A 14817-nucleotide genomic window follows, 5' to 3' on the forward strand; every position below is an offset into this window, starting at 1 on the left:
CATTCTGCATCTTCCTTTTCACAATACCCCACAGATTTTCTATGGGGCTAAGGTCAGGGGAGTTGGCGGGCCAATTTAGAACAGAAATACCATGGTCCGTAAACCAGGCACGGGTAGATTTTGCGCTGTGTGCAGGCGCCAAGTCCTGTTGGAACTTGAAATCTCCATCTCCATAGAGCAGGTCAGCAGCAGGAAGCATGAAGTGCTCTAAAACTTGCTGGTAGACGGCTGCGTTGACCCTGGATCTCAGGAAACAGAGTGGACCGACACCAGCAGATGACATGGCACCCCAAACCATCACTGATGGTGGAAACGTGGCAGAACTCCTAGCAGAGCATCACCTTGCTGGAGAGAGGAAGTCGATTGATTGCTGCCCAAAAAGTGTGGGCGTCTTTCTAACGATGCGTCCCCAAAATGCACGTCCTCGCATGCAGGAAGATGCTGGAAAATGTCCGATGCGTTGCAACAGTCAGCCTTAATGCATTGCATCGTTTGCGAGACGAGCGGGTGAGGTGTGACGCCATGCTCGGGGTGTGTGGCCGCTAGAGATGCGCGGTTTGCGGGCACAACCGCGGAGTCCACGGATTATCCGCGGATCGGGCGGATGAAATTAAAAAAAATTAGATTTTATCCGCGGGTCGGGTCGGGTCGGATGGTTGAAATAAAAAAAAATTAGATTTTAAATAGATTCAGGCGGGTGGCAGTTAAACCAATTTGGAAATATATATACATAGTTAAATGTTGTTACCCACATACGAAAAACGAGCAGGCACCTGCTGCATATGCCACAACAGAAGAAAAAAAAAAAAGAGATGGACACTTTTACGGAGCGGAGAAGGGACGCCTCGCCGGGGTCCGGGACCGAGGCCCCTTCCCCCGAGAGGGCCCCACCGGGAGCCGTAGCTGAGGCGATCCGCGAGAAGGGCCCGACGCACGTCCAGGGTCACCACCGCGCCCACCGCACTGACACCCCGCCTCGTCTGCCTTCGCCGCGGCCGGCGTCACGCGCAGCAGGTAAGCAGCTTACCTGCCCGCCACCCCCGTGGCCGGGGGCTCGTAACAGGGGTCACTCCGCGCGCTCCGCCCGCGCAGCTTACCTGCCCGCCACCCCCATTGCCGGGGGCGCGTAACAGGGGTCACTCCACGCGCAGTGCGCTCACGAAAGGGGTGGGGCTCACCCTGGTTGATATAGACAGCAGCTGGACGGTGGCCATGGAAGTCGGAACCCGCTAAGGAGTGTGTAACAACCCACCTGCCGAATCAACTAGCCCTGAAAATGGATGGCGCTGGAGCGTCGGGCTCATACGCGGCCGTCGCCGGCAGCGAGATGCGCTTGGAGGTGCGCTCAGCGCGGCTCCCATATGATTGCGCACTGGTGTGTGTCTGGGTCGTGACAGCGTGGCACGCGAATGTCTGCACTGCATTGGATCAGTCTCCTTTCTTTAACAGGCAAAATCTTTATAACCTCACTAATGCCTTGCATCGTCTATATTAGATATATAACAACGGGCGGATGCGGTTCTGATCAAATGTTACATCGGGTGGATGGCGGATGGTTGACGACTTTCTGATGCGGTTGCGGATGAAATAATTGCCTATCCGCGCATCTCTAGTGGCCGCGGTGTCGAGAGCGTAGGATGTGAGGCTGAAGAGAGAGAGGCGAGGCGCAGTGAGTCTGCCTACAAGGTTCTCCTGCACATCCACCACTGTCTGCACGGTGATGCCCCCACTTACCTCACTGACTTGCTCACACCACACACCTCAACCACAACCCGGTCAGGCCAACAGCACCGTCTGCTAGTGCCCAGGACACGGCTCAAGACTATAGGGGGTATGTATGGCTTTTGAAGTTGCCGCTCCCCGTCTGTGGAACGCCCTTTCTGACCAACTCAGGGCTTTTAAAAAAGGACTTAAATCTCACCGTTTTAGAAAAGCCTACAGCTAATTTTAATCTGTAGATCGTGTCTCAGCACCCAGCAATGTCCCACCCACACAAGCATCTGATTGGTACACACAAAGCGGTAACAGCCAATCAGCAGTGCGTATTCAAAGCGGTAACAGCCAATCAGCAGTGCGTATTCAAAGCGGTAACAGCCAATCAGCAGTGCGTATTCAGAGCACATGTAGTCAGTGCTTCAGTCGAGCAGATAGGTGTTTAGCAGGTGAGCATAAGGCAGCATACTCTCCCCAAATGATAATAAACACCTCCCAGTCAACTACTTGTAACATCACTATGAGCCCGTTGACCTTCTGGAAACTTAAACTGCAGCTCAGCTTGCTCGCAGTCCTGGCTTGAGGTGAAGGCTAATTAGCTTTTAGCGTAACGTTAGCTCATTTTGCGGTGTGCGTGTGTGTGTTTGTGTAGTCTCTCCTATTGCTTATTCTTATTGCTTGTACTATTTTTTCAGCTATAGTTACATTAATCATTAGAAATGCAGCAGCCTAGTTTTGAATGGCAGGGTCCCTGCTATCACATGTTGATACAAATATAACATTTATATAATAAATCAACTACAGGCTTCCCAAATGCTGTAATAAATTAAGCATGATGAGTTGACTTGAAACTGTTTAATGTTGCACTTTTTATATGTAGAAGAAAAGTTTTGTCATTTTATTTAATCTGAGCATCAATTTGAGGCAGTTTAATGTTGATTAATGTGGGCAGAATTATTATAGTGTTCCCAATGTTAAAAGGATAAAGCCATTGTTTACAAATTTGGTAAATAAATAACCAAAAAATGTATATTTTGTTGTTTTCTTACTGTACCGAAAATGAACCGAACTGAAAGTTTAACTGCAAACTGTATCAGTGTTCGAATAACATCAATACTAGCTAAAATGTTTTGTCATCTCATCGAATTGAACGCAGGCTGTGATGTTTGTTCATTCGATGTGTGAGGTATCACGCCGGGATTTTTTTTTTGTGGCCAAACTGTTGTACTAAAACACTAGGGAGGCGTTGGAGAAGAACAAAGCTTGTTTATTAGACTTCATCTTCATTAGCCAAACTGCTTTGTGTTTTATTTTGATATCAAAAAGTAAACACCAGGTTTTGTTTACCGTATTTTCCGCACCATAAGGCGCCCTGGGTTAAAAGCCGCGCCTTCAATGAACGGCATATTTCAAAACTTTGTCCACCTATAAGCCGCCCGGTGTTGTAAGCCGCATCTAACTGCGCTAAAGGAATGTCAAAAAAACAGTCAGATAGGTCAGTCAAACTTTAATAATATATTAAAAACCAGCGTTCTAACAACTCTGTTCACTCCCAAAATGTACGCAAATGTGCAATCACAAACATACGTATATCAACATGGACAGAGCTGCGTGAAAAAAGCCACCCGGCCTCTTCGCGTAAACTTAAACTTACCTTAACCAATCGCTCATCTTTTCTTCATCCATCCCTTCGAGTTAGCTTTTATGATGACGCCGGCTGGAAAGGTCTCTTTTGGCAAGGTCTTCCTTTTGAATATCACCATGGGTGGAAGTTTCATTAGCATGGCAAGCTAGAACCACAGTGAAGGATGACTTCTCATTCCCTGTGGTGCGAATATTCACCGTACGTGCTCCCGTTCCACAGTGCGGTTCACAGGAATATCAGTTGCTGTGAAATACGGTAGTAATCCGTGTGCGGATGGAGAGATTGCGTCTTTTCATGAACCGGATCCTTGTCGCTTTGTAGGAGCCATTTTGTGGTCTTTACAGATGTAAACACACAAAGGAAATGAAACGTACGGTGATATCCGCGCGCTTTTTCTTCTTCTACGCGGGCGGGTGGTTGCTTACAGTAGAAGAAGAAGCGCTTCCTGTTCTATGGGGGCGGGTGCTTACCTTGGCGGTTGCTTGCGTAGAAGAAGAAGCGCTTCCTGTTCTACCGGGAAAAAAGATGGCGTCTGTTTACCGAAGTTGCGAGACCGAAACTTTATGAAAATGAATCTTAATATTTATCCATATATAAAGCGCACCGGGTTAAAAGCCGCACTGTCAGCTTTTGAGTAAATTTGTGGTTTTTAGGTGCGGCTAATAGTGCGGAAAATACGGTACATTGATTGTGTTTTTATTCATGTGACACATCAGTTTGTTAATGTGTTATTGTGTATAGTTAATTCCTATACGACATATTTCTGCTCAAACTCATAATGGATCTGTCCCAATACATCATCTACATGATGTACATAACTTAAACAAAAATTTTAATAAAAACTCTTTCTATCAAAATGTAAAATTAGAGAGAAAGGCATCATGTAATGACAAAAAGCTGACAAGTTGAAGTTATTAAAGAATAAAAAAAACTAATATTTGTCTATAAATATATCAATCAATCAATGTTTATTTATATAGCCCTAAATCACAAGGATAGCGTTTGTCTTTTTATTAGACATTACAAATGACATGATGGTATTGCGTTCACACTCCAACACTGCTTTACTTAACAGTCAGTAATCATGATTTCAATATTGATAACAAAAATCTTAATTATTACCGTATTTTTCGGACTATAAGTCGTAGTTTTTCCTCATAGTTTGGCCGGGGGTGCGACTTATACTCAGGAGCGACTTATGTGTGAAATTATTAACACATTACCGTAAAATATCAAATAATATTATTTAGCTCATTGACGTAAGAGACTAGACGTATAAGATTTCATGGGATTTAGCGATTAGGAGTGACAGATTGTTTGGTAAACGTATAGCATGTTCTATATGTTATAGTTATTTGAATGACTTTTAATTATTACCATAATATGTTACGTTAACATACCAGGCACGTTCTCAGTTGGTTATTTATGCCTCATATAACGTACACTTATTCAGCCTGTTGTTCACTATTCTTTATTTATTTTAAATTGCCTTTCAAATGTCTATTCTTGGTGTTGGGTTTTATCAAATACATTTCCCCCAAAAATGCGACTTATACTCCAGTGCGACTTATATATGTTTTTTTCCCTTCTTTATTATGCATTTTCGGCCGGTGCGACTTATACTCCGGAGCGACTTATACTCCGAAAAATACGGTACTCTGGCCAAAAGTGGCAGCCCTAGATCTCATACATGAACTATATATATATATATATATATATATATATATATAAATGTGTATATATATATATATATATATATATATATATATATATATATATATATGTATATATATATCTCTCCTGCCTCGAAAGAAAATAATGTTTGTCTTGGTGCCCTTCTAACTTACCTTGGTGCCCTCCTTTAAGGCAACACTTGCCTTGACCTTAAAAAGGTAAAATTCGAAGCCTGTGTAGCACTTTGAGATTTGATGTCAAATGAAAAGTGCTTTATAAATAACAGTTATTATTATTATTACTTGTTGGAAGCACAATACAATATCTACTAATAAAATAATACAGAAGAAACACACTGTAATAACAAAAATGAACCAACCTGTATACTGCATATACATTTCACAAATAACTCCTAAGCACATTCTCGTGTTACAGCTGTTCATTTGAACATTACAATAACTACCGTTAAACTCAATAATTGACTCACCGGTGTGCTTGGCCAGCATGATGTGTTCAAGATCTTGTAAAAGGCGTTCATCCTTCGGCAAATCACAAGCAGCTTGATATTGATTGTAGACCTCCCAGCAATGGATCCCACAGATATAATAGAGAAGTGTCGTCCACCTGTTTTGAAGTAAGTTGACAGGCCTCGTACTGCTTTCACCGGAAGACGTTCTTTCAGCCATTATACACTGTCACTATTAAAACTTGTTGTAGATACTGTACAATAATACAACACAGTATTTGTTGTTATATTAGCACACTGACTGCATTGGGTCCTGTGATGAGGTGGCGACTTGTCCAGGGTGTACCCTGCCTACTGCCCGAATGAAGCAGCACCCCCTACGATCCAAAAGGGACAAGCGGTAGAAAATGGATGGATGGATGGATGACTGCATTGGTTGCAGCACACGCAACGCTGTTTCCTCTAACCACTTTAGAATGGTCAGCAGGCCAAGGATGCAAGGCTCGACAATTCGGATTCTGTTAGAAGATGGAGAAAGAAAATTCAAAAACCTCAGTTTCTTTTGATTGATGATTGCAGGAATTCAAACCTCGATATTGGTTAACCATACAGCCCTAGTTGGCAGCGCATCTAAACGTATCTGATTGTAATGTCATCATATCAGGTCGGCGGCGTAACAGATTATATCACATCGCAACACAGCGCGATGGAGCTTTTTTGTTTTCTAGTTTATCCCGATGAACTAGATTAGGCTTTAGTGTTGTCCCGATACCAATATTTTGGTACCGGTACCCGAAATGTATTTCGATACTTTTCGGTACTTTTCTAAATAAAGGGGACCACAACAAATTGCATTATTGACTTTATTTTAACAAAAAATTTTAGGGTACATTAAACATATGTATATTTTTGCAAGTTTGTCCTTAAATGAAATAGTGAACATACAAGACAACTTGTCTTTTAGTAGTAAACGAACAAAGACTCCTAATTAGTCTGCTGACGTATGCAGTAACATATTGTGTCATTTTCCATTCTAATATTTTGACAACATTATTAAGGACAAGCGGTAGAAAAATAACTATTAATCTACTTGTTCATTTACTGGTAATATCTGCTTACTTTCTATTTTAACATGTTCTATCTACACTTCTGTTAAAATGTAATAATCACTTATTCTTCTGATGTTTGTTACTTTACATTAGTTTTGGGTGATACCACAAATTTCGGTATCAATCTGATACCAAGTAGTTACAGGATCATACATTGGTCGTATTCAAAGTACTCATGTGTCCAGGGACATATTTCCTGAGTTTATAAACAAAATATAAATTAAAAAAAAACAAAAGGAGATTTTGTGATGCTAAAAAATATCGATGTAATCATAGTAGTATCGACTAGATACGCTCCTGTACTTGGTATCATCACAGTGGATGTCAGGTGTAGATCCACCAATATCCAGCGGTAGTTTTTAGAGGCGGTATAGTACCGAATATGATTCATTAGTATCGCGGTACTATACCAATACCGGTATACCGTACAACCCTATTAGGCACCATGCTTGGTTGCATTATTGACACGTTCTGATGCGACTAGATGCAAACAGCACAACAGCAACTTCATCATAGTGGGCATGGCACTTTTTTTTTTACCGTCTAAAGTTTTTCTACGATTGCCACAATGGCCACGCCTCATGTCAAGTTCAAATGCGATGTGATATACTCACCCAGATGCGTTGTGATACGCTCACCACGACAGCTCCACATTTCACCCCACGATGCCAATCATGGTTCTAATCATGCTGTGCGACAAGGACATAAAGAGTTACTCAGGACTAGTGTTGTCCCGATACCCAATATTTTGGTACCGGTACCAAAATGATTTTGATACTTTTCGGTACTTTTCTAAATAAAAGAGACCACAACATTTTTTATTATTGGCTTTATTTTAACAAAAAATCTTAGGGTACATTAAACATATGTTTCTTATTGCAATTTAGTCCTTAAATACAATAGTGAACATACTAGACAACTTGTCTTTTAGTAGTAAGTAAACAAACAAAGGCTCCTAATTAGTCTGCTGACGTATGCAGTAACATATTGTGTCATTTATCTACCTATTATTTTGTCAACATTATTAAGGACAAGTGGTAGAAAATTAATTATTAATCTACTTGTTCATTTACTGTTAATATCTGCTTACTCTCTCTTTTAACATGTTCTATTTACACTTTTGTTCAAATCTAATAATCACTTATTCTTCTGTTGTTTGATACTTTACATTAGTTTTGGATGATACCACACATTTGGGTATCAATCCAATACCAAGTAGTTACAGGATCATACATTGGTCATATTCAAAGTCCTTATGTGTCCAGGGACATATTTCCTGAATTTATAAACATAATATGAATTTTAAAAAAACGAAAGATGTTGTGATGCCAAAAAATATCGACGCAATCATAGTAGTATCGACTAGATACGTGCCTGTACTTGATATCATTACAGTGGCTGTTAGGTGTAGATCCACCAATGGCGTTTGTTTATATATTGATGCCAGTGTGCTACGGTGTGTAGTGAAGCATGTTTAGATATTCCTCGTCCTGCAGGGATGATACTTATAGGAAACTTACTTTACTTGTCGCCATAGAGACAAGGATTAGTGATTTAGAAATAGGTAAAACACTGCCGGTACTATACTAATACCGGTATACCGTTCAACCCTACTCAGGACTGATGTTTTTTTTAATTGTATTGTGTGTATGTACCTTTTGGTCTCCCATTGATGGGCAACAGCACCACCAACTAAGGACCAAGGTCGATGCAGTCCCCCTGTTTTGATGCTGCAACCAATTTCTTCTTTATCCCTGAACTAAAAATGGATGGATAGATCATGAAACTGTACAGGTTTTTTCAAGGCCATTAAATGTGGTACACTCCTAAATCTTGTGAGACCTCGCCAACATCAGCCTGATTGATAAATAACAAATAAATACCACATACAGCATATATGAAGGCAATATTTTTACAAAGCACTTCAAAAAGCACCCAATGGAAAGATGAAAGCAATTACAGCCTTCTGCCATACTGTAAAATGAAGAACAGATTAGGGCACCGGGTTAAAATGCGTCGTACAACTACTGCATACTCTGTTTTTTTATAACAAAGCATACAGTATGTCCATTTACACCCCTGGCTTTCGTCTTCTTCTTTTTTATGGTTTTCACTTCACCAAATCTGAGTAGAAAATAGCCTAACATGCAGTGCTTTGAATGAAGAAGTTTATTTTCATTCAAGTTCCAGTGACTATAAAGTACGCACAGCACACATGTTACATAGCAGTTACATTTAATAAACGTTCATCATAGAAAGACTCAAAATAACTTACAAAGTCAAAAATAAAGGGGTCACTTAATGAATGTGATCACTCCTCTACAGATACAGAGCACAGATGATGAATTGTAAACATGTAGAGATTGTAACACTATTTATATCAACCTCTTCTATACGAAAGGTGTCCTTAAATGACTTCTCGTGTCATCTGGTTCTGTATAAAAAAATATCATTGATGGGAAACATGGCCTAAAATCTATATTGTATTATATATTGCAGCCTTCTGCAATAACGTCATATACCACAATATATTGTCTGGTATGTAAATGATAATATAAATATTTGAAAAACATTTTTAAATGGGTTAGAAAGGCTGATAATTTGGCTGCTGACATATGCAGCAACATATTGCATCATTTCCGATTGTATTCTTATCTCCAAACAATTGTTATTCTACTTGCTAATTTTAACTGTTAATATCTGGTTGCTTTATGTTTAACGTGTTTTATCTAGACTTCGGTTAAAATTTAATAAGCACTTATTTTTCTGTTGTTTGGATACTTTACATTAGTTTTGGGCAATACTACAAATCACGGTAAGGCTCCATTACCAAGGAGTTACATCGACAGGTGTGCAGCCCTTTAAGACATTTGTGACTAAGGGCTGTATAAGTAAACTTTGATTGATTGATTGAGTATTGTCATACCAATGCTGACACTGATACTTAAAATTTTCAAGATCATTGAATGATTCAACATTAGGGCGCCCCTCTAATACAATGGTTGGGGAAACACTGGTATTGGTTAGTTTATAATCAACAGTTGGTATAAAAAGAGAAGTTAGCCTGTCTGTGGGGGAAATGCTTTTCTTTCTGTGTTATGCATGTGAAGTTCTAGTGTTTTTCTGGACCCCGAGATACAGAGACATCAAGCAAGTAAAGAAAAGAAGCACTTTTTACTAGGGAAAATGCAGTTGATACAAAAAAACAAAGATGTGTGCGGCTGGGAAGTGCAGACAGAGCAAACATGTATGAAGTGCAAGGCAAATGGACAGTGCTGGCATAAGAAGTATTGTGATTGGCAACCAGGGACAGGTGTGTCCTATTGTTAATCAGAGACAGGTAAGGGGATCCAGTGCTCAAAAAAACAGGAATGGAGACAAAACAGAAAGTGGAATGAAAAATAAAAGCGATGGACTGGAAATAATACTAATTACTAGAGGTGGGAATCTTTGGCCACCTCACAATTCGATTACGAGTACAATTCAGGAGCTACGATTCGATTAAAAATGTATGCATATTTAATCTGTTTTACATTTATTTTCGTTTCACTGAATAAGCGTGTTTCACTTGCAACTTAAAACCCCCCAATTCATTTGGAATAAGAAACAGTTAAATTAATTCCAGATTTATTAATTTAAGTATACATAAGTAAAGGAGCTTGTCAGATCTCTCGGTAAGGTAGCTCGCTGCAGTCAGCCAAATTTTAGAACTGTCTGCATTACTTTATTTACAATAAATAAATCGATTATCAATTATTGACGTTTTATAATTGTCCATGTCCGAATTGCGATGCATCTAAAAATCGATTATTTCCCCCACATCTACCAATTATTTACTGTCATCTGAGATCTTGACTATGCCGTCTAAAATAATCCAATTTAGTGAATTGTTACTACTATTTCATGAGTGTGTCAATGATGTGATTTGTTGTACTCTTTTCAGTTGTGTTGGTGTGGATGAGGATGACGCCCCAGACATTGACATATACCATTGTCCAAACTGCGAGAAGATTCACGGCAAATCCACATGTATGTACAATATTCTAGAAAACACTTAATCGCCATTTGAAAATATCTATACATTTTTTACTTGAAACATTACTGGCTTCTTACTTTGTTGCACTCAAGATCATGACATTTGTATCAATGTTAGTGATGATTGATTTGGGTTTTCTGTTTTCAATTTAGTGAAAAAGAAAAAGAATTGGAGTAAACACGACACTGGGCAAAGCACGGATATCCGAGCAGTTCAGAATGGCAGTCAAGTTTTCATCAAGGAGCTCAGGAGTAGAACATTTCCAAGGTGAGCACATCTTTTTCAGTTTTTACAGATTATTATTGAATGTGTAAATTATTTTATACCTAAGGGTGAGCGTGGCTAAGGTGGTGCGGTATTACTGATTATAAGCGCCTTGGTCTGACTACAGTCCGTTTAAAAAATCCCCAAAACTGCTTTCGAGTTGACTTTTCCTGTTTTATCGACAATTTTTTCGCTCTCTGCAGCACTCATTTTTAGTTTCTCTTCTCCCTTCATGCAAAGAATCAACCACGAGACAACAAGATGGCGCAACCAAACTGTTTATATTAAACATGCTTCACTGATGAGAGTATTTGGCAAGCACCGTTTTGTCCTACTAATTTTAGCGATCCTAGTTTGTTTACATGTACAAATTTCTCTGATGCTGCCACAGAATGACGTGTTTTATGCCACTCCATCTTTGTCTCATTTTGTCCACCAAACATTTTATGCTGTGCGTGAATGCACAAAAGTGAGCTTTGTTGATTTTTATTGATTTGCTGGAGTGCTTATCAGGCATATTTGGTCAATCCATGACTGTAAACTAATCGATGCTAACATGCTATTTAGGCTAGCTGTATGTTCATATTGCATCATTATGCCTCGTTTGTAGGTATATTTGAGCTCATTTAATTTCATTTACTTATGTCCTCTGTGTGTTTAATTTATATTTGCATGTCTAATGACTTATTATCTGTATGTAATATTGGCTGTATTTCTGATAGTTGTTTGTGTGCCATGTTGTTATAGACCACAGCAAATGTTACCCAGCTTGCAAAGATTTTGATAAATCCATTAGAAGAAGACACCCTGCCGTTTCCTTTAACTTGGACACACACATCTATACCTTTGGCCATTCGAAGCTTGTAATTTCCAGGGGTTATCTCACCCTGTGAGAAGCCTCCATTTTACTAATGATTTCCAATTTTGCAAAAATGTGTAGAATAAAAATTGAAATACAACATTTCTGTCAATGAAGATTTGCGTCAGCCTTTGATAGTAGGCTAATATGGACACTTACATCATGTGTTGCCTTCACTATAACACTTACAGTATATAAGGCTTTTAATTTGTATTTTTGGTCCAGTATGGCTCTTTCAACATTTTGGGTTGCCGACCCCTGGTCTAATGCCACATATATTGATATCGGTTTATCGCCAGCCCTAATTTATATACATAGTTTTAGATAGACAAATGTATAAGACTCATATTTACAACATAAATACACAACACGAGACCTCACAAGATTAAACTGTGACAATATTTCTCGTCTTAATAAAAAGCTGTTTGGCAGGCAGAACACAGAATATTTTGTCTACAGTACAGGTACTCTCTTTTGGGAGGTACTGTGGTAGTACACAGTTTTTCTCCACTAGAGGCTGCTGTTGAATGACTTTTTGATTTGCATGTCCTCCCCGTGACTGCGTGGGTTCCCTCCGGGTACTCCGGCTTCCTCCCACCTCCAAAGACATGCACCTGGGGATATGTTGATTGGCAACACTAAATTGGCCCTAGTGTGTGAATGTGAGCGTGAATGCTGTCTGTTGGCCCTGTGATGAGGAGGCGACTTGTCCAGGGTGTACCCCGCCTTCCGCCCAATTGTAGCTGAGATAGGCTCCAGCGCCCCCCGCGACCCCGGAGGGAATAAGTGGTAGAAAATGGATTGATGGATAGACTTGAGAAACTTGTTTTGCACTTAATGAAAAAAATGTTGCACCAATGCACATTTATCACGAGGTTCTGTTTGCTTGTGTGTCATTTGCAGTGCGGATGACATCGTGGTGAAACTCAGCGGCAGTCAGCTGACGCCGGACTACCTAGAGGAGAACGGCTTTGAGGAGCCGGTCCTGGTTCAGAAGAAAGATGGTCTGGGCATGTCAATGCCTCCCCCCACCTTCTACATCAGTGATGTAGAAAATTATGTTGGTAGGAAACCATCTGCTATTATACAAATGTTGTTGCTCTACCTAAACATTCATATTAACTTGATTTGAACTGCTGTTTAAGTAATGTACTTCAGTCAAGTGTACTGATGGGTAGGGACCAATGTTCCCTCTAATTGTTCATGTGTGTGAGCAAACGCAAAAACTCCCCGAGCATTCACTGGAGCACATGTGAGCGACATCAGACATGCACACTATGGCCACACCAGAAGCATACCTGTCCCAAAGCTGACTTAATAACAAGTTAAATGTTTTATTTTAATTACATTTTTTTGTAATATAAGTGATTTGGCCCACTTAAATGAATATAACAAATACAATCTTGTTGTTCATGAGCTGTGTGCTATAGTGTTTTTTATGTCTAGGTGGGGGTCCATCTTTGGAAATAATTTGTACCCCTTTCAGAGACCACTTAATATATCTTTTTATTAGCATGCATGTACTCTAGTAACAGCATTTCATGATTAATATTCATACGACAAATTAACATTCTTTATAAAAGACAGTAGAATAAGCACATCTGTCATAGTGTAACGATCTGGTATTGACACTTTGTGTGGTGTTGGAGTTATCCGACTTTTTGTGTGGCCGTAAATGCATCACTGGCTAAGTGCGGTGAGAGAGAGAGAGAACAGCTGCTGCCGATATGCCAGATGACAAAGAGTTGGTTTAAGCCTGGGTTATATCAATCAATCAATCAAACAATCAATCAATGTTAACTTATATAGCCCTAAATCACGAGTGTCTCAAATGGCTGCACAAGCCACAACGACATCCTCGGCTCAGATCCCACATCAGGGCAAGAAAAAACTCAACCCAATGGGATAACAATGAGAAACCTTGGAGGGGATATAATATTGTGAGAGTCCAGTCCATAGTGGATCTAACATAATAGTGTGAGAGTCCAGTCCATAGTGGATCTAACATAATAGTGTGAGAGTCCAGTCCATAGTGGATCTAACATAATAGTGTGAGAGTCCAGTCCATAGTGGATCTAACATAATAGTATGAGAGTCCAGTCCATAGTGGATCTAACATAATAGTGTGAGAGTCCAGTCCATAGTGGATCTAACATAATAGTGTGAGAGTCCAGTCCATAGTGGATCTAACATAATATTGTGAGAGTCCAGTCCATAGTGGATCTAACATAATATTGTGAGAGTCCAGTCCATAGTGGATCTAACATAACAGTGTGAGAGTCCAGTCCATAGTGGATCTAGCATATTTTGTAAGAGTCCAGTCCATAGTGGATCTAACATAATATTGTGAGAGTCCAGTCCATAGTGGATCTAACATAATATTGTGAGAGTCCAGTCCATAGTGGACCTCACATAATATTGTGAGAGTCCAGTCCATAGTGGATCTAACATAATAGTGTGAGAGTCCAGTCCATAGTGGATCTCGCATAATAGTGTGAGAGTCCAGTCCATAGTGGATCTAGCATAATATTGTGAGAGTCCAGTCCATAGTGGATCTAACATAATAGTGTGAGAGTCCAGTCCATAGTGGATCTAACATAATAGTGTGAGAGTCCAGTCCATAGTGGATCTAGCATAATATTGTGAGAGTCCAGTCCATAGTGGAACTAGCATAATATTGTGAGAGTCCAGTCCATAGTGGATCTAACATAAAAGTGGGAGAGTCCAGTCCATAGTAAATCTAGCATAATATTGTGAGAGTCTAGTCCATAGTGGATCTAACATAATAGTGTGAGAGTCCAGTCCATAGTGGATCTAGCATAATATTGTAAGAGTCCAGTCCATAGTGGATCGAACATAATATTGTGAGAGTCCAGTCCATAGTGGATCGAACACAATATTGTGAGAGTCCAGTCCATAGTGGATCTAACATAATAGTGTGAGAGTCCAGTCCATAGTGGATCTAACATAATATTGTGAGAGTCCAGTCCATAGTGGATCTAACATAATAGTGTGAGAGTCCAGTCCATAGTGGATCTCGCATAATAGTGT

General features: G+C 39.9%; 1 protein-coding gene across 2 annotated transcripts in view; it reads left to right on the plus strand.

The window, feature by feature from the left end:
• phf2 (PHD finger protein 2) overlaps positions 1 to 14817 on the plus strand; it is a 101015-nt gene that overhangs the window by 27507 nt on the left and 58691 nt on the right. For both annotated transcript variants that reach the window (XM_061938042.2, XM_061938037.2), the window contains exons 2-4: positions 10551 to 10636; positions 10796 to 10910; positions 12670 to 12830. In XM_061938042.2, the coding sequence (XP_061794026.1) occupies positions 10551 to 10636; positions 10796 to 10910; positions 12670 to 12830 (362 nt within the window). The remainder of the gene's footprint in view (positions 1 to 10550; positions 10637 to 10795; positions 10911 to 12669; positions 12831 to 14817) is intronic.

The sequence above is a fragment of the Nerophis lumbriciformis genome, linkage group LG03, assembly GCF_033978685.3.
Source record: "Nerophis lumbriciformis linkage group LG03, RoL_Nlum_v2.1, whole genome shotgun sequence".
Lineage (NCBI taxonomy): Eukaryota > Metazoa > Chordata > Actinopteri > Syngnathiformes > Syngnathidae > Nerophis > Nerophis lumbriciformis.